Genomic DNA, 20716 nt, shown 5'->3' with positions numbered 1-20716 from the left:
TTCTCAGGTCAATGGGACTAATTCTGAATTTTAATTATTTTAATCTGAAAATATTTTTTACAGCATTTCTAAAACTGGGATACTGAATGTGTTCCATGACCTTTGTTGATATTGATATTCATGTCACACCTCAAAGGCTTCTAAACAGCAAACTTACATTAAAAAAAAAAAAAAAAATTACAAACTTAATTCAAATGCAGGGCACAAGATAATAAGCAAACTTGCAAAAAATGATGAAGTGCGTCTTATTTCTAACCGATGATAATATCTTCTGTGGATGCCAGACACCATCTCTACTGAAATCATACCTTGGCTTGACAATAAAACTGGAAGTTACTCAAGTGTATTGTAGCCAACTGTCAGGTTTAAAAACAGTCACAACATACTATTAGTGGCATTCAGCCAATCTCTTAAGGAACACAATGACCCGAACTTTATTTTGAAAACTCAGTTTGAAAGCAAATCTATTCCCTAAAGTAATTTTCAGCACTGCTTAAAAAGCTTGGAAAAATCAGATTAGAGTAAACCAGATTATGTAGATGTTATGAGACTGTAACTTCTAAAAATAACTTTATGGATCAATTCAAGTAGAATTCAAATACAAAGATCTCACCTTTCACACAGCCCTGCACTTCTATGTTTTATAATTCTGGCCCCAAACTATCAGATTGATACAGTCTGTACAGTTAGTACAGTGTTTAGAAAGCCTAGAATATAAAACAACTCCTGTGCATTCAAGATTTGTGCCTTGAGAGGCTTATGTGAACACATTACACACAGTATCTGATAGAACTGATGCACTGCACGCTGTATTTGAAACGACTGTGGATGGCTAAGAAAAAAATTATTCTCTCAAATAAACAGGCATGCATATCTATTAGTATGATCTGTAACAGGGCACAAATTTCCTTCCATTTTTTAAATGAAATATTCCTCTCACTGGTGCAAACTTCCCTGAGAAATAACACTTCATACACAAACATGTATAAAGATAAAAAAGGAGATAATGCTAAATAGAGACAATGAACAAGGTCCAACCATTGAATGCTTGCCATAATCACAGAAAATGCACCCAAGTAAATGCTTAATAGAAACTCCTATGAACTAACAGGAGTGACACATAATCAATGAAACCCCTATTAAAGCATTATTAAGATGTAACCTTGTTTATTCTAGGTAATATAAAATGTAGCCACTCACACATAAAAGCCATCCATGCACTAGCCAGCCCATCAGAAAATGGTCAGATACAGTCTAAAGGAAAATGCTCACAGATACTTCAGGAAAAGCATTCACCAACACTTCAATGCATTTGATTCAGAAAATAACTTAGATGTTATTAATGTATGACAGCATATATTGAACTTATTCTTTCCAAACAGCATCAACTAAACGTCTCTGTACAATTGATTCCAAGAGATAGCAGTTTACTACTTTGTGTATTCAAATTAAGTTACTGCTTAGCTAAAATATCACATGCAAGGAAGAAATTGAGTTAGCCTCAATATGTGGCTAAATAAGATAACTTGTTTCATGCACAGCAACTCTAGAGACTTGTTTGTCTGCTGATTCATGACATCTCAATTATAATGGTAGTATTAGGAGATTTACACAGGAAAAATATCATGTTTAGTTTCATTTTCACTTCACTAGTGAGAAATACTGCATCTATTCAAAGCACTGCTTACCTTACTCATACTACAACTGAGTCTTTGAAAAGATTTGTCAACATGGAAATTGAAGTTCAGATTTCTCTGCACTCTTACACACAGTTTACTACCAGGAAAAGATGTACACTCAGCTTCAACAAAGTAACTTATGATTTAAATTAAGCACATTTACATGTTCAACATTTTGGGTGCCATCTATAAAGTCAAAATTATGCCTAATGCTTAAGCATGATAATAGAAATATAGCAGTTACTTTACCTGGACAAGTACAAACTAAGGAGCAATTGCAGTTCCTAGTGGGCAGTCCTCCTCAAGACCATCACCAGATTCCCACTGAAAATGCTGTTACTCTACTTGAAATCAGGAATTTCAGCTTTGATCAAGGTAATGGTCAGAGGTAGCTCCCAGTGAAGCAAAGCTAATAGCTGTGTTGTAATCACATGTAAATATAACAGAGAATGGTGAAAAAATTCTAATTGTATTTATCTGACCTCTATCTGAAGTGTTGCTGAACACATCAGAAGATGCAAAACTAGTAAACAAGACAGCAGAAAGGTATCAAATGAATCTCCTCAATTGCAAGAACTCAAAAGAAAAAGGATCCAAGAATGGGTCAGGTTGGAAGGGACCACAGCAGATCACCTGGCCCAACCTCCCTGCTCAAGCAAGGTCACCCGAGAGCACATGGCACAGGACTGTGTTCAGAGAGTTCTTGAGTATCTCCAGTGAAGGAGAATCCAAAACCTATTTGTGCATGAATGAAAGTTGCCATGGCATTGCATAGACTTTAGGTCCATTAGTAATTTTAAAATTTTCTTTTTCATTTCTACAGTTTTTAACTTTGGATTAGGCTATTTTCCCTTTGAAAACGATACCCCCAGTGGAGCCTTAGAATTTCATCATTATTCTAATTATTTGTTGCCTTTCTGCAATTTTCTTACTGAAATTACCTGTGTTAGCTCTGTAAGCATCTGAACTGTCTTTGTTAATTAGCTATATCTAAAAAAGTGTCCTCATACAAGTTACTCCTTGCAGTATTTTTTTTTTCACCTGTTCTATGAGATAATACAGCACTGTGGCACAGAAAAATGTATAAAATCCTTTTGTGGCTAAAAATATACATATGTTCTTCTTTTGTTAGCTTTCCCTTTCTTTTCCTCATTCTAAACTACAAGACATTTTGACTTATAATTGAATTTTTACTGACATGTTTGTTTTATGATGTTTGTTTCTTAAATCTCTATCAGAACTCTGTAGAACTGATATACACATCAGTGTCTGCTCAAAGTAACAAAAGTGCAATCCAGTGGAATTAAATGCAGCTGAGTTTTGATGCTAAAATAATCTTGTAAATACAGCTTCATTGGAAAACAGTGGTAAGAAAATCTCAGGAGGCTCAAGCAAAATCTGTTTGGTTCAAAGAAGCATCCTAAATTTTTTTTTTTTTCCTACAGGAAACTATGCTCCTTTTTCCTCCCTCTCCATGCAGAAGTCGTTCATTTAGAACAGGCTAGCTTTACTTCTCAAGAGGACAGAGAAGAGGGCTTCCTGATTGTCCAGAGAGAACAGCAGCATCTTTTCTCACAGTAAAGACTGTAATGTACAAAGAGGATAACTTTGGTATGAACAATTTGTGGAGAAGAGTTATGAGCATGTAGAAAGAATGAAAACTAGGACAATGTCTTTTCATCAGATATGCAGGAACAACATTCTTCATTTTAAAGGACCCAGTTCTCACACAGAGCCTGGGACAGTGCTTCTCTGTCAGAAATTCAAGAAAAAAATACTTTCCTTGCTTCTCCCCATTCTACACAATAAGTTAATGCAATTGATATCCAAGTAGGCTGACAGCTGGAAAACTTAACAGCTCAGACATAAATGTTCATCCCAAACATGATTACCATCAGTCCTTCTTACTAATTAAGAATAAAACAAACATTATTTACATCTAGCTGTGGGGGAAAGATATTTCCTGTGCGACATTCAGATAGGAACTTACTCAGCAAATATTTCTTTCCAGAAATAACTTTTTAACTGCTAACAAATAAAGTGGGCCAGGTCAAAGTCCCAGCCTGGAGGACAAGTGGGACAGAATGGAGGTTAGTGGTCTTTAGTCCACACTTGAGTGTATGCCCTGGCTCCATTTAATTTATATGGATGTAGCCTGGGAGACTGCAGAGGAACAGCAAAACTTTGAAGAATTTCACTGAGATGAAGTTACTTAGTTATGACAATGAAATATCTATGTCAATTTCCTACGTATTAGACATTTATTTTTTCATGGGTATGATACATGGTAGGTCAACTTAAAACACAGTGAGACATATTCCAAGTTCTCCAGAAGTCTTCACTAGAATTTATTTTAGTTTTAAAAAAATTAAGTCCAAAATAGAGAAAGAGCTATCAACAAACTCAAAAAAAATTTTCAGAAGGCAAATTTTGAGTTTTAACTTTGCAATACAATGTACAATTCTACATACTGTTTCCCCAAATTTATATTGAGATCTCTCCCTTCATTAATGAGGACACACCTATGCATATGTTCATGGTAAACTAGACAAGAAAGGAAGACTGTTGGGAGAAGCACATATTTTCAACATCTGGATTTGATTCAAGGAAGGGGAAAATCAGGAAAACAGAGTCACAATAATGGGTTCAAGAACAGAAGGGGGAATATGAGGGACATCTAGAAGAAAATAATTTTCATGCAAATAATTGTCAGTTAGATAGCATGGTTCATGAATAGACTCATTAGGGGACTGGATCCAATCAGTAAGAAATAATTTTAAGATTTGTTGTTCCGCTACTTGTGTTCCTAAACAAAACGGGAAGTTTGGAGTGCTGCATGATGAATAAAGCTATTGTAGGAAAGCAAAATATATTGAAACAGCAAGAAGGGCTGGAAGACAGATACCAAAATGCTGGAAAAACAAAAATAGATGGAAAGGAGTGTCTGATGACATTATAGACTGTGAAAACATAAAAAGGGATAAGTTGGCTAAAGCACTCAGGTCATGTCAAAATAATAGACATGGGGGGAAAAAATGAAGTGTGCTGGAGCAGTTGTAGGAATTATTAATTAAATCTCCACAGTTTTATTGGGACTTGGCAGGAATTGAGGGGAAGTCACCAGTATTTAAGGAGGCAGAAGAGGTAAATTGATCCAAACAATAATTCTTCTATTAATTCAATGCTTAAAATACATATGTAGCTATAACAGAAGAATGGAACGAAGCTCATAATGGCTGACGTAAGGCAATTCATGCCAAGATAATTTCTTTGATAATATGGCTGATTTTATGCAAAGGAAATTCTGAATCATCTAACTGCACATCAGCATATATATATACACACACACACACATATATACATATATATATGTCTGTGTGTGTTACCTTGTTACAGCTAGAAAAATAGGAATTAGCAAAAGAACTGTAAATTAGTTAGGGAAATATTAAAAGGAATATAATGACAGTATTGAAAGGACATCTAATAAACTGAAGGAAGCTTGGCAATGAAACTCCTCATTGATCGGTCTGCAAAACTCCCCTAACTTCATTACTGAGTACAAATATCACAAAAGTAGAAAGACACAATGGAAGTTTGCAGATGACACAAAATTAGGAGATATAACCAGTAGAAAGGAAAATCAAAATATCATACTGGTAAAATATCATGGTCCAATTAAGCAAGTTAATGAAGAGAAAGTAGTACTACCAACTATGAGATAACAACAAAAAAACAAAAGGTACAAGTTGAAACTTAAGCACAAAGAAGAGAAAAAGTAAAAAACTCTGAAATGTATAAACTGATTGGAAGATCTACTGTCACCAACTAATTAGATGTGAATATGAAGACAAGCTATGCAGTTGCAAAATATACACAGGAATATTTTTTTTTCCATATAGTATTAATGTCATTTCCAAGTGAAACCTCACAAGAACAGTAATTCTGATTTTATTCAGGGAAGATTAATTTTAACTGGTAAAAGGACAAGGAAGGGCTATAGGAATGACTCTGGGAATGAAGAGTATACATCCACAGAGAATAAAAGAAATTGACTTGGTCTACCCTGCCAAGACTGAATAGGAATATGACTCTTCTGTAAAAATATAATCAGCAAAGCATATACACTGGAGATGAACTATTGAAGTCAAAAAGACAACATTGGCACAAGAACAAATAAGTATAAAACAGCCATAAATATTTTTATGCTGCAAATTAGAAGATTTGTAACTCCCAGGACAATAACATTATTGAACAGCCAACTGGAGTCCTGAAGGACAAAAATAATTAGCTCATGTTAAGACACAGCTTTATCATTTTATATTATAATATATAGTGACAGTAACAGACCAGACTTAGAGATTCCCTAGGCCCTTATGTGTTTTATGTACCCATCTCAGGGCTCTTCTTGGCCAGTGGAAAGCTGATGGGACTAGGCCAATGATAAGAACATTAAGATAAAGACAGGAAATATTAACTTGGTACAGAGCCACACTAAGAAACGAACTATTGGTTCCAAGCTGGCCCAAGCTCCATTATATGCACCTCAGAAAATGGGCAAAATCCATTTTTGATTGTGCATGTCCATATGGGGGTATACTTCAAGATGATTCTGGGTATGGAAGAGTAAATAGAAATATGAATACATTTTGTCTCAGTTCTTCAGCATAACTCACTTCCCTGACCTAAGTTACCTAAAGGTTGAGCTTAGAACAACATTGCAGAGTGCAGCATTGCTTTCATTTGCATGGCACAACCATTCCTTCTTAGATATACACTGCCTGCTGCACTCCTACTTAAACATTAATGCACTTTTTTCCTTCTTTTAACTTCATCATTCACTCGTGCCCTCTGGTGTTGGCACCTACACTGCTGGATGGTATAACTGTTAATTTATATGCAGAGACCTTCAAAATATCAATTTTGAAATATATGTTTTTCTGTTGGTTGGTTTGGGGTGTTTTTTTGGGTTTTCATTGGTTGTTTTTTTGTTTGGGTTTGGTTTTTGGTTTGGTTTTTTTTATTTTCTCGTTGGTTTGTTTGTTTGTTTCTAAAACAGTTATCTTCAAATACAACATAGAGATTGTGCAAAGTGGTTTCCTTTTTATGAACTTCAAGCATGTGGCAGTGATCAAATGGGTACAGCTGTCCTTTAAGGACATTGGCAATTATTGTCATCATACCTCCTGTTAGGCAGTTCAAATTGCTTAAAACTTTGATAATGATTACTTGACTGCATTTAAATGAAGGTCGTTTACCCTTCCATTCCCTACTTATATAGCATCTTTCGTGCAACATGCCTCAAGGCCCTTTCCAAAGTACACTAATCAGTACACAAAATTATATTGAAGCAAATAACCTTGTCACAAATTCCATTACACAGTAAAAGCTAAATAAAAAATAATAGCTTTCCTGTTTATATTTAAAAATATATATCCACTTAGTGTCAAGCTTTTCAAGTAGAAGAGAATGCCACAGAAGAGAATGAATCCTACTGCACAGCAAGGAAATGAAAAGTAAAGTATTGCTATTGCTACAAAATTGCTACCAACACTTGTTCTACCTTACCAATACAATGGACAATTGCAAAAATGAGTATTCTTAAAATGCTGCCTCATTTTAAATTCAAAAAATTTTAAAGGGAATTTCAAAGAGGCAGCTGAAACCATATCCAAGTCGGCCAACCAGCCAGTGAACAGAAATTGCCTTGTCTTGCAATAACTGCTTAAAGGTTTGCATGAGGCAAGACTGGCGTCAATCTTGCATTTACTGAAGGAGAACTGCAACTGTTTTGCTCAGCCTGCCAGTTTCAAATGGAAGAGGGATTCCTCCCCATAAATAAAGGTAATTTCTTCTTATCTATGTACACATACAACATCCTACACTAGCTCAGACAAGTGAGTGTACTTCTCTTGCCTGCAAGTCCAGACAGGAAAAAAGATGACTGATAATGTCACTCCTGTTCCACAGTGGCCTTGTTGGCCACTTACTGGTAACACTGATACCAACTGTAAACACAGCAGACTCCACAAAATCCAGTAGGCTGTCTGAGTTACTACAAATTGACATAAGTAAAATATCAAGTAAAAACAGTTTGGAAATTACCTTTCCTCGAAACTAAACCAGTGATGTGATCCCCTTTAGTGGCAAACTCAGCTCTTGCCACAAGTCTGGAACCACAACAGAAACTCCAGAAAAACTACACAGACAAGAAGCTGAAATAACAAACATCTTAGTTCACTGATAGAAGGAGCATTGTATTGATAGTATTATCTCTGCTGCAGAATATCACATACACCACAGAAAACCAGGGATCATTCTTGCAGATATGTATTGTGGTAGTTTCTCATCTGAAAAAGCAGAAACAAAATGAAAACAACTGCAACCCTTCTGAAGAGAGAAAACACCTGAAAAATCCTCCCATATCCCATCCAGTTTAACTCCTGTTTTGGATGATAGAAATGTAACAGGGATGGGGAATAAAAGGAAGATTAAATACAGAGGGTAGCAATAAAGATGTCCAGAAATAAGACTGACTCACTTAAAGCTCTTAGCCAAATATTTGCCTTATTGCTGATTTTAGCTAGTGAAAAACATGAAGTTGAGAAAATAAAATACAAATTATAGAAAAGAAAAAGAACATTTGTAAAATTTATTTTGAAATTAGAGAGAAAGCAACTGAAATACAAATAAATAAAATTCACACTGCACAGTAATCCACAAGATGCCTGTGCTTAAAGTGATGAAATGGTCTTTGTTCAGAGAGTCCTGTCTGCCAACATTTAAACAGAATTTGGCATACTATGTGGTGATCTTTTCACATACAAAAACAAACAGATTTTTCTTGTGCAAGCTACAGACCTCTTCTGCATTTCCAACTGAAATGATTTATTGGCCAAGTGACACTTCTTGAATTAATTCTTCTTCAAGTATAACCTAGGAAATTCCATCTTCTATCAGTTATGTCAAATTTGACAGCCTCAGGTGAAATTTCTCCTTTCTTAATTATTTTATTATCCCATTAATTCTCTGAAACCATTAGAAACATTCCCATGTTCCTCTCTGAAGAATTTCTCTGCTTCCTTGACGTCTATAGCTTTCAAGAACCTCAAATAAACAATGTCCTCCCTTGGCAATCTCTTTGCTATACTAAATATGTTTCACTACTGTCATTTCCCTTCAGAAAATAACTACCGCTTATGCATCAGTTTTTCTCCACCTTTCCATTAGTGCCAATTCCAGAAAGAACAAACAAAGTGATCCTCTCTCAAAGGCAGAGGTGCCTGATTTTCACTACTGTGCACCATGATAGTTACATAGATATTTCCTCATCCCAGGCCAAAAGAGTACTTTTGAAAATTGTTTTTCAAACAATATATTGCAAATCATATATCACCTGCTGCCTATTGTTCCTCTATGGCGATAAAAGGTAAAGTGCACCAAATCTATATACTGAAAAAACAGCGTGTGTTTGGTGGCCATGCTGAAGGAAAGGGCATAGCACAGGTACCACTCTCAACACTGCTGGTCCCTGGGACAGGCAGCCCAGGGAGGCTGGGCACCTCCATTCCCGGAGAATGTCAAATCTCAACAGGACCAGATTCTGGCTGATCTAATTTAAAATTAGTCATGTTCTGAGTAAAAGCTTGGGGTCCCTTCCAAACCAGCTTTCTTTCTGTGAATCCTTCAAGAACACTTGATCACTCCAGAAATACAGCAGAGTAGCTCAGATTAGCTATGCACTGGGTTCCCCATTGGATCATACACTGTGCTATTATTTCCCTTGCAGCTTGATACTAGATGCAAGAAGTACAATGACTGGATCTCTTCTCCCAGCAGTGTTGCCAGGAGATTTAGGAGACTATTCAGCTTCTGTTGGACCATTTTTACAAGTTGTGAGAACTGGAAAGTGGGCTGGATTACACTGAAGCAAGGAAACGATCTCAAGGCAATATGCAAGACAGTACAGTGGCTATTACCTGAGAGAGGAGATAAAACTTGGAAATATCCATTGTTTTGGATAATTCCAGAAGGGTAAAGGTCAACAAAGCCACATATAATGTCACCATCTTTGCAAAATGATCCAAGCTCTTTCTGGAAGACAGGTTTTGGTTCTTTTAGAGAAGGCATTATGCACCTTAGGGTATATTACTCCCTCACAACTGAGAGCAAAAATGGACCCTGCCTTGCCTCAAACAATACATAACCTAGAAATACTGCTGTCATTCTAGTGGATATTAGGAATGACTAAATCTCTTCACTTTATCTAAATTTTCTCTAGAATACCCTTTTTTATGCTGACTGAATTGTAAGACCATATACTTCATCTTCAAGACCTTCTGTCCTTTTGCTACTCAGTTATGACAAACCATCAAACCACTGTAACACAGTTTCCCAGTCACAGGGATCAACTCAACGCTTTTGGGGACAGTTCCTGCTCACAACTGCATAGAGATTACTTTAGACACAACTGGAAATGGCAGAGTCCCTTTGGGGTTGACTTTTGTCAGCCTAATATCTAATACAGAATAAATATGCTAAGAGCTCCAAGTAGAATATGCTCAAAAAAAAAAAAAAAAAAAAAAAAAGAAAACAATAACTAATAAATCTAATGGCAACATAATGAAGAAAAAAAAACATTCAAAAATTAGTAGCAAATTAAGTAAGACCAAAATCTGAGAGAACAAAGACGTGCTCAAGTCCACCAAGTGCTTAATCCTAGGGAGTTCAAGCTTCAAGATATGAACATCACACAACTGAGTTGGCAAAATAAGTATATAAATCACTGCAAAACCTTGTGTGTAAGAATGTGACTACCCTAAAGTCAAACTGGAATTTTTTTTTAATTTGGGTTTAGCAATCAAGACAGCAGCTTGCCAGCCTGGTTCTTTTGAAATGTTTTTCCTTAGAGAAGACTCATATTGGTAAAATCTTCCACAATTGCATTCTCTCTGGAACTAATTAAAAGACAACATTTTTCATGATCATATTTTTAAAAGCTGATTTTCAAAAATCAGAGAGAAACAATTCATTTTTAGAACTTTAGGCCAGGCTGTCAGAATAATATAACAATGGAAAATATTTTCAACACAGGATTGAATCTTATCCACTTGGGTAAGAAAAAATAAAAAGAAAATGAAAAATCAACACTTTAATGACCTTAATGTAGAGTTTTATGGTAGAGGTGCAGTAATTATTTTGATTATCTGACAATCACAAGTTTTGATTATTTGATAATTGCAGAAGTAGGGCAGGGTTATTTCTTACTTTGCTACAAATGTGTCATCTATATTATTGTCTCTGCAAAAGGAGCTTGGGCAGCCCTACTAAAGATTGTACGTAATCCCACAGTATCATCTTTATTGTTGTACAATGTTGTATGTCACCCTCATGCCTCTCAGCTGCTATCATATGATAGATACTCTGTTTTAAAGGTGGTCACCACAGTGATGCCACTTCTGGAGTAGAGTGACATGTGCTATTAGCACATGGCAGATTATGATCCCTGAGCAGAAGAATGCTGTCTGCCTGAAAGTACTGCTGAAGAAATACAGGTGATCTTCAGTAAAAGACAAACATGACATCTTCATGACAGAAAAACCAAACCATGCAACTCAGAACCATAAACGTTTAAGACTATAACTACTTATGATATCACTTATTTAAAAGGTTATATATCCAGTGGCAAGGTAACTTTCCTACACTGTCTGGACAATTGGTTTATCTCAGTGGAACTTCGAGCATCCAGACATGAACTGGCGGAACTGTTAACCTGAAAGTAACCTGAAAGTATTGCCCTAGAATTAATTAGTTCCACTTTAACATGGAAAAGGGTTTCAGTGGGAAAAGTGCCAGAATAAGAACCATCAAAACAGATCACTGGTAATCACCAGAGAGTAGGAGTATTAATCTATCTGATTAATCTGTTGAGCTGTAATAGTTCCTCAAGGGCAGTGTGATGAGTTGGTGAATGAACCTGGTGTCATTTTTCTGGCCCCTGCTCCAGAAGGACAGAGGTCTGTACAGGAAAGCTTGCTGGCCACAGCAGTGCTCCCATTTTCACTGGACTGAAGAAAGCAGCTGGATACATCTCCAGATGCACTTGATTCTACCTTTGCTAAAAGTTTTGTAATGCTTTCACCAGATCCATAGTATTATTGTCAACACAGAATTATAGAAAGGCTTGGGTGGGAGGTGTACTTGAAAGATCATCTAGTTCCAATCCCCCTGGCATAGGCATTCAACAAGACCAGGCTGCTCAAAGCCCCATCCAACCTGGACTTGAACATTTCCAGGGATGGGGCATCCAGCCTCTCTGGTCAACCTGCTCTAGTGTCTTACCATCTTCACAGTAAAGAATTTTTTCCTAACATATCTAAGCTACACCTGCTCTCTTTAAATCCATTTCCTCTTGTCCTGTCAATACATGCCATTGTAGAAGGTCCCTCTACAGCTTTCCTGTAGGCCCCTTTAGGTACTGGAAAGTCCGCTAAGGTCTCCATGGAGTCCTCTCTTCTGCAGGATGAAAACTCCAACTCTCTCAGCCTGTCTTCAGGAGAGGTGCTCCAGCCCACTGATAATCTTCACAACTCTCCATGGGACTTGCACCAACCTTATCATAGAAGCTAATTCTAATGAAAGAATAGAATATACTCTGGTAATAAAGTTGATCAGAAGAAGTCTCTCTGCCAAGGAAACAGCACAGAATTTTGACAATCAGAGGAGAAAAACTATAGAATAAATATGATCATAACTGACTATACCATTACTATGAGCCACATTAAAGCAGGTGTGCTACATTAGTACACCTTAACATTTTTGCCTTCCACTGGATATCTGATTACTGTGAACAGCTAAGTCTGAGAAGGAAATGAGATTTCACTGTATTTCAGAGAAAATTCCCTGACCACTCTTTTAAAGAGGATAAACAATTTATATCTTGCTTCTGGTCACTAAGAGAAAACTTATAAGTCATCTGAAACTCAGATGCTGAAGAAAGCATGATGGCAGAAACAGCATTATCTATCAACTTCCAATAAGGATTTTGGTGACTGAGAAAAAATGTTTATGGTATCAATAAACTCCTACAAGCATTTGGACTGACACTATGGGTAAAAACTAAGACAAATGACAGTTAATGTCAAGGATAATCAGCTATTAAGAATTTTACAGACAAAATACAAGACAGAGGGAATACACAGTAAATGATTATTGAATTAAATAAATGGAACAAAAATTTAACTTATCAAAATATGTTTATATATATCAGAATTTAACATATCAAAATTTAACAGATCATATTCCAAGCAAAGACAAAATGACCCCAGTGACTTAAAAGCTGCTGATGCTGAATCATCTAGAGGTATAATTTCATCTGCTCAGATTCCTGATGTAGGAAATGCTTACACAATTTCTGTCTTTTAAAAAGAGTATTTCCTTCTGGGTCAAACAGAAACCAATCCTTTTTAATCAGTTGGTCTCCACTTGGCAGCTGCATATATGTAGAATATTTCTAAGAAGAAACCAGGCCACCAAGGGAAGCATCTTTTGAGCATCTTTTCTTTTACTCATTCACTTCTTAGTTTTTGCCTGTGCATTACATAATTTTCCCCGGCTGCGTTGGCCATCTTGGCTCTGGAATCAAACTGGCAGTCAATCATTTTGCAGTCTCTGACCCAGAATATTGATTCAATATTCTGACAGAAGCCATTCAGTTATAATCAGTAACCAAGCCCTAAAACTATACTGTTTTTCACGTTCATTCATTCATTCATTCATTCATTCATTCCAGTAACATGACTAACAACCTTTAACTTCTTTCGTCGACTCTGAACACAGTAACCACATCATACCAGGAAGAAAAAAAAGTAAAGCAAAACATAAACCATAAAAGTCCAAACAGGCCTCTTGGAGCATGATAAGATCACACTTTACAACACATTCCCCTCAGCGAAATAATACTAGGTATCCCTTTAATATCCTTCTTTGAAAGACAAATTTAGTCTTGTAATTTTCAAATGGGTCCATATGCCATTCTCTAAACCTTTCACAACAGACTCCTACTTTTTCTGGTGTCTGTATACAGATACCAGAGTCCCACAAAATATCCTATTAGACCCAATGCTAAATTCCAGTTTCACCTGATGTCACCTTTCATTACCACAGGCAATTTAAAGCTCAGGCATTCTGCCACAGCTGAGGAGACAGAAACAACTAAAAGTTACTTTAGAAAAATTATTTCTCAAAAAAAGTCTAGGAAGAACGTACAAGTCTACTCTCTCCATTCCCCGCCACCCCATCAGAAATTATTCAAAAATGTGTTTTTCCATTTATTTACCCTTGCATTAATAATGAAACTATTATTTTCTTAACTTTAAATGCCTACAAGACATAAAGAATTTTGTAAATAAACAAAAGGTGAAATTTGATAGAGCCAATCCTTAAGCTTAGAAATGAGAAAAATACAGGTAATTAGTTCTATCTTCTCTTCCATAGCTATACCATGTCTTGCCAACCCCATACAGACAGCAACAAGTCAGACCAGTATTTTCAACACTGAGGAGGGGGAAAGGAATCTCTCTTTTTTTCAGAGAGAAAAAGTTTAATAAAATACTTTAAACAGAAATTACTTCAGTTACAGAAGACCAAAAAAGATGGTAAAAGAAGCAATCAAATAGCATGTTGATGGATCTCAAAGCTTTTTTTCTTTCAGAACATCCTAAGAGAAGGCACAGAGAATTATTTTTCTTTATACTGTTCAATCATTATATGTTTGTATGATAAAAGTATGTAAAACAAGTATGATGGACTAAATCCCAAGTCCAAGGGTCTTGACTGGACAATCTGTAAACCCGAATCAGGAATCACTCTACCAACGAGCCAACAAGTTTGAAAGGCTTGCCTCCTCGTGGAGGCTAAGCCCAGGACAATGAACAGGCCAACAATTACTGCCTGAAACAGTTATCATCCCAAGTGCAAAGGACCATATTAAAAAAAGTATCTCCCTTTGGCATAATGAGCAAAAATAATATTACACAGTTATGCCTTGAAATAAAAATCAGACATCTAACATCAAATGGTTTCTGACTGTTGTTAACTTCAAGTGAGGAAGATCTAGGATATGTTCTCCTTCCAACCTACAGGGGAATTCTATTAAAACATTAAATTCTAATCATAAGAATCTTATACATATTACAATGGGAACAGTATCCTCTAAGTTGAGAGAAATAACTCCGAAGGATAAGTTCCCTTACCCCAAGATGAATCCTTTAGTCTCTCTTCCTCAATTCCATCCTTCTTAAGATGAAGCTTGAAAGAAGAATCCATAGTTAGATGGATACAAGTTATGCCTAGCCATGAAAATGTATCTTTCAGCAAGAGAATTTAAGGGAAGAGAAAAAAGGGTTTGAGGTTGAGCTGACAGTTTTATGGTAGATGGTCAAGAAGTCAAATCTAAACAACCTTTTCTCTCTTGCTTTTATCAAAACATAAATTGAGAAATGTTGTAAAATATGAACAGGAATTTTGAACCCTTGATACGTCTAAACAACTTCTCCTACCTAACTGCAGCAGAGTGATTTTTTTGTAGTAATTCATACTTTGCCTAAGAATCTGTAAAGTGGTCATATTCAAATATGATGGGATAGCCCATTTAAACAAGTTGTTTTGGATCCTTAGGGTTGGACCAAAGTCTAGAATGAAAGTTTTTAGCTAGTATCTACAAAGAACTTATTTGAAATGGGTGTGTGAAACTGAAGTTTATAAAGGAGAGATTTAGGACTTGGTCACTGTATTATATCAAGTCCCACATGTGTTGTCTCATTCTTTCCTCTGGACATCTGATTAGTCCCATTCCACTACAGCAGTAGCAAGTTGTAAGATAAGTGCACCAAGATGTCCAGTGCTACTCAAACAATGTAAGAATATTATCTTTGATGTGAAGTAACTACTTAGGTGAATGGCTAGATATCACTAAAATCTTGTTACACGACATAGCAGAAATCTCATTCAGACCAAGTGACAGAGATAAGGAAATCAGCAGAGGCAGAAACCAAGGGGAAAAAAAAGGGAAAAATACAGGAATAAGGGAAGGACTTACATCCATACCATTCCTATCATTTTGATGTAAATGGAAGTAAGTCATTTTCAGAGCCTGGAGAGGGATCTCAGGTCAGCAGGAGAGCAGAACAGCATAAAGGAATTCCAGCCACTCCAGCCAGTAAGTCAGCTTCACTGGGGATCCAGTTTAAATCTCCCTATACAAATTCACATAGAAGGGGGAATAAACATGGGACGTGATGAGACACATCTGCAGGTCCTGAAGAAAGTGGCAGATTAAGTGGCTAAGCCACTATTCATCATATTTTACAAGCCATGGCATTTTCGTGAAGTCCCTACTGTCTGGAAAAGGGGAAAAAAATCCCCATTTTTACAAGCAAAAAGGAAGACTCGGGATGCTACAGGCCAGTCAGTTTACCTCTGTTCCTGGCAAGATTTTGGAGTGGATACTAATGGACACAAGGCTAAATAACATGGAAAATAAAGGGGTGACTGGTCACAGCCAGAACGGCTTCACTAAAGGCAAATCATGTCTGACAAATTTAGTGGTCCTCTACAACTGGGTTAGAGCATTGATGGATAAGGGAAGAGCAACTGGACTTGTGCAAAGCATATGACACTGTTCCACATGACATCCTTGTCTCTAAACTGAGAAAGGCATGAATTTGACAACGGAACACATGGTGGATATGGAGTTGGCTGGATAGCTGCTCTCAAAGAGTTGCGGTCAACAGCTCAGTATCCAAGTGAGACTGAGACCAGTGCCAGATGGTGTTCCTCAGGGGTCAGAATTGGCACCATCGGGGTCTCATATCTTTTTCAGCAACACGTACAATGGGATTGAGGGTATCCTTGGCAGGTTTGCTGATGACACCAAGCCGTGGGGTGTGGTTGACATGCAGGAGGGAAGGGATGCCATCCAGAGGGACTTTGACAGGTTTGAGAGGTGAGACTATGTAAATCTCACGAAGTTCAGCAACTTGCGGCTGCAAGGTTCTGCATGTGGATTGGGGCAATCCCAAGCACAAATGCAGACTGGATAGAGAATGGATCAAAAACAGCCCTGAGGAGAATGACTTGAGTGCTGGTTGATAAGAATCACAGGATCATAGAACCATTTAGGTTGGAAAATACCTCCAAGACTACTGAGCCCAACCTCAACATGATCTGGCAATGTACTCTGGCAGCTCAGAAATCAAACTGCAATCTGGGCTGCATCCAGAGCCAGCAGGTTAAGGGACTCTGTTCCTCTGCTCCACTATTGAGAGATCCCATCTGGAGTACCGAGTCCAGTTTTGAGGCCCACAGTATAGGTAAGATGTGAAAATTTTCCAAATTAAGTTGTGGTTTATAGAAAATCTGCAAAGTTTCAGAGTGCAACAGAAAGCTTTACAAAAATGCAAATCTCAGTACTGGTTAATACAGTGTCTATAAGCAGCAGACATAATAAACAACTGAAGTAATATATACTGCTGCTTCACAGTGGAAGGAAAAAGCTACACATAGCTGACAGACCAAGAGATACTGCTGAATACAGGAACATCACACATTACCATCGAGACTTACAATACCTTCAACTGAAGACCAAGTCCTAGCTAGCTAGAAAAGAATAGTATTCAAGCTCAGATATACTGAGAATTCAGAATATTATACTATAATTCAGCAAAGAATATATTAAAAAAATGCTATTCAAAAGCATTAGCTTCCATGAAGACTCATACCAACATGCTGTCCTTATTTATGTCCTACAGGTATTGCAACAGCTCTGTACTGGAAGCTCATGCCATAGATGTTTTAGCCAAAGGTCTCAATAATATGATTACAGCTCTTCTATAGCAGTCCGAAATATTACTGCTTATTTGCCAAGGCCCTGTTAACAATCCCCAACTCCGGGAATCCTTTCAAACAGTTTTGCACTTTCAGGAGTCATTATGTGGGGGGGAAAAGTTGTTTTATTTTACCTGTACTACTGTTGCAAAACCAGCTCTTTTTGGTTGTTAAAACACTGAACTTTCTGAAAACATGCAAAAAAACCCAAGAGATGCTGTCTCTTTGCAAACACAGATAAAAAAAAAAAAAAAAATTCTCTGCAGAAAATAATGAGAAATTAATTACATATTTTTAATAGACTATTATCTAATAATACAATTGTTAAAATGAGGGGATGGGGGAGCCCATTCTCTAAATTCAATGGAATAACAATCCTTCCCTTGGACCCTGAGTTTATGCCTTCAAGTTACAAAAACAAAAACCCTGGAGAACTGGCAAAAAAATTATCACATTATTGTTGGCACCAAAACAAAGGAACTTTTAATCTATTTCAACTGAAATCATATGATCCAGTAGCCTGGGGGAAGGGCTATTAATAGCAGTCAGAGCAAAGCAGAGAGGACAGCAGCGTTCCTCAGCCGGGAGCAAGGCAGCAGGTTCTCTGCAGCCCCTGCGCTCCCTCCACCCAAGGGCAGAGGCCAGCGGGCTGGGCAGCCCAGCAGCAGTGGGCTTGCAGAGGCAGGGCTGGGCACCTGGGCTCGGCAGCTTCTGACAGCCATCCCCAAACACAGCCTCACACCACAATCCTCCCAATGCCAGCTGGCCCCACTGTTGATCGTAGCCCATTTGAAGAGCTTTTAGGCTACTTCTGCCACACACTGTGTGTTACTGTATTCACAACTGGAAAAGACAACAGAGGCAGCATGGTAAAAATAAAATTGCCTGTGAGTAAGTCCCTATCTCCTACTTGGTATCAATAATATATTCCTTTAATAAGGGGCAGGAGAAAAGAAAAAAAAAAACACAAAACAACCAAGGAAGATGGAGAAATGGCTTTCATCAACAGAAATGCATACATCAGCCAACAAGCTGAATAATCACAAAATGGGGGAAAACCCTGATCCAAGCATTAATAATTCAATTAGTATTCATTGAAATAACATTGATTTTAATTAATCTATTTCACATCACTGTTCATATCCTATGTGCTTTCTATTACAGTTTAAAAATCATTAGTGTATGAGCCTGCCAAGTACTCATACCTTTAAAAATAACAAAAAGGCGACATTAACTTTCTGAATGAATATTTTAAAGCCTCAAATAGTCAATAAAGAAAAATGAAATGTAATTGCTTGTTGCTGTGCATTACTAATATGGAATACACTAGTATGTTGCCAGCTGTACTATATACACAATTAGATTCATTGGAATTTCAGTATATTAAAATATTGGAAAAAACCTGCATTAACCTCCAAAGAATATTCTTACCAACCTGTATTTCACAATACATTAGCTGGCACTTTTCAGTGACTGACTGAAGCAAAACACTTCATTTATTCTACTGCTCCACTCTGAGCTCATCCAAAATACACAGGAACAAAAAAAAAAAAACCATGTTTCTGCCTGAAGTAGACACAGCAGATCGATACAGAATATCAATGTCCATGACAGAGCTTTACTGGAGATGATGTGGAACAAGGCACATTTCTACAGGAAACTCCAAGAATCACTGTAATTCCTAAAGCTCTTCACACCATGGCAAGCCAGAGCCAGCAAAAATGAGCTACTTCACTTCCTTACTTTAGGACACAATTTCTCTTTTTTTATGTTAGGCAATGCTGACACTCTGGCCTTGGCCCTTTGGCAGAGGACCTTACCAGTGAGTCCCCACCAAGTTGGATAAAAGGATGAATAGTGATGCATAGGCAAATGTAATTTAATACAGAGCAGCAAGATCAGTCTGGACTATTTGGTGTATTAAAATGATTTTATAAGAGATAAAAATAAATATGGTCTCCTTTACATTCCCCTGCCATTATGTTTTATGTCATAATGATACAGTGAATTCACAATTATTGTTACATTTCATTTTAGCTTAGTTTAGCTTATCTATTTTTGCAATATATTAAGGAAAATTGTGACTTTGGATGCCATCTGATGTTTTTCTGTCTGGCTGGGTAACTACAGAGATATGACAGTTCAAGTGCTCGGTTTCTAAACAAGGTTTTTTGCTACCTATAGGTGTCTAATTAAGCTCAGTCAATTTTTATTAGTTTCCACAGTTCAGATTTCATTGCAAGGCAATCGAAATACTTTAAATCTTTTCACTGTCAGTCATCTGTCTTTGCCTAAGAGAGTCTTTCACATCACAGCTTTTACCTCATTCTCGAACAATGCTCATACTTGTTCTCTTAATTGATACGTGTTTACACTAATGATTTCTGCTATGTGTGAAATACTTTCATGTGTAAAATAAACTGTAAGTAGCATTTCTCCATCTCCACCCCAAACTCATTATCTAAATGCTACAGGTTATTCCACATTTCTATATGCACAGAACACAGAAGTGCTGATTTTCTTATTTAGTAACAGTTGTGGTCACCTCAGGTGTGCCAACAGTTCAGCAAGGGGCACAGGCTGCCACTGCACATTATCACAGGATAATAGGACAGAAGAATTTACATTCCAGATATCTTTCCAAAAATACCATAATTGGTTTATCAACAGTACTCAACCAAGTGCAACATAAAGCTCAGGCACAAGCTTATTTTATATATGCATACATCTCAAATATATGTGTGTATAGATAGCTGTCTACATATTTTTTTTCCATATCATATGCAATATTGAAATACATTACATTTTCTATTGGCATACACACCTTCCACCAGCCTGCAGCATGTAGATACAGTAAACACTATCAGTAAAGCACAGAAATCTTCGCACACCACCCTGTAAACAACCTCGGTACACTTCAGTTTCCACAGAACTATGTATTTGTTAAAGCTCTTTTACTGAAAAAAGAAAAACACTAATAGCACCATGGGAGTTTCAAGAAAGGCAGGCAAATTATGATCACATTTACCATCTAATTTGCTCTCTGAGGCTTGTTCAAACAGTGCAAACATTGTGCTCCTCTTCTTCATTTGTTCTGACAAGCAGGATGACAACTAATCACCATCAAGAGCTTTCCCACTCTCCAGGCCCCCGTT

At 37.0% G+C, this 20716-nt stretch overlaps 1 protein-coding gene across 1 annotated transcript in view; it reads right to left on the bottom strand.

The window, feature by feature from the left end:
* The window catches only part of FIGN (fidgetin, microtubule severing factor), a 96664-nt gene that overhangs the window by 25889 nt on the left and 50059 nt on the right, over positions 1–20716 (bottom strand). The window contains exon 2 of the mRNA XM_058809850.1: positions 14930–14984. Coding sequence (XP_058665833.1) covers positions 14930–14984 — 55 coding nt within the window. The remainder of the gene's footprint in view (positions 1–14929; positions 14985–20716) is intronic.

Source organism: Ammospiza caudacuta, chromosome 8 (assembly GCF_027887145.1).
Source record: "Ammospiza caudacuta isolate bAmmCau1 chromosome 8, bAmmCau1.pri, whole genome shotgun sequence".
Lineage (NCBI taxonomy): Eukaryota > Metazoa > Chordata > Aves > Passeriformes > Passerellidae > Ammospiza > Ammospiza caudacuta.
This window is presented reverse-complemented; position numbering and strand designations above follow the sequence as displayed.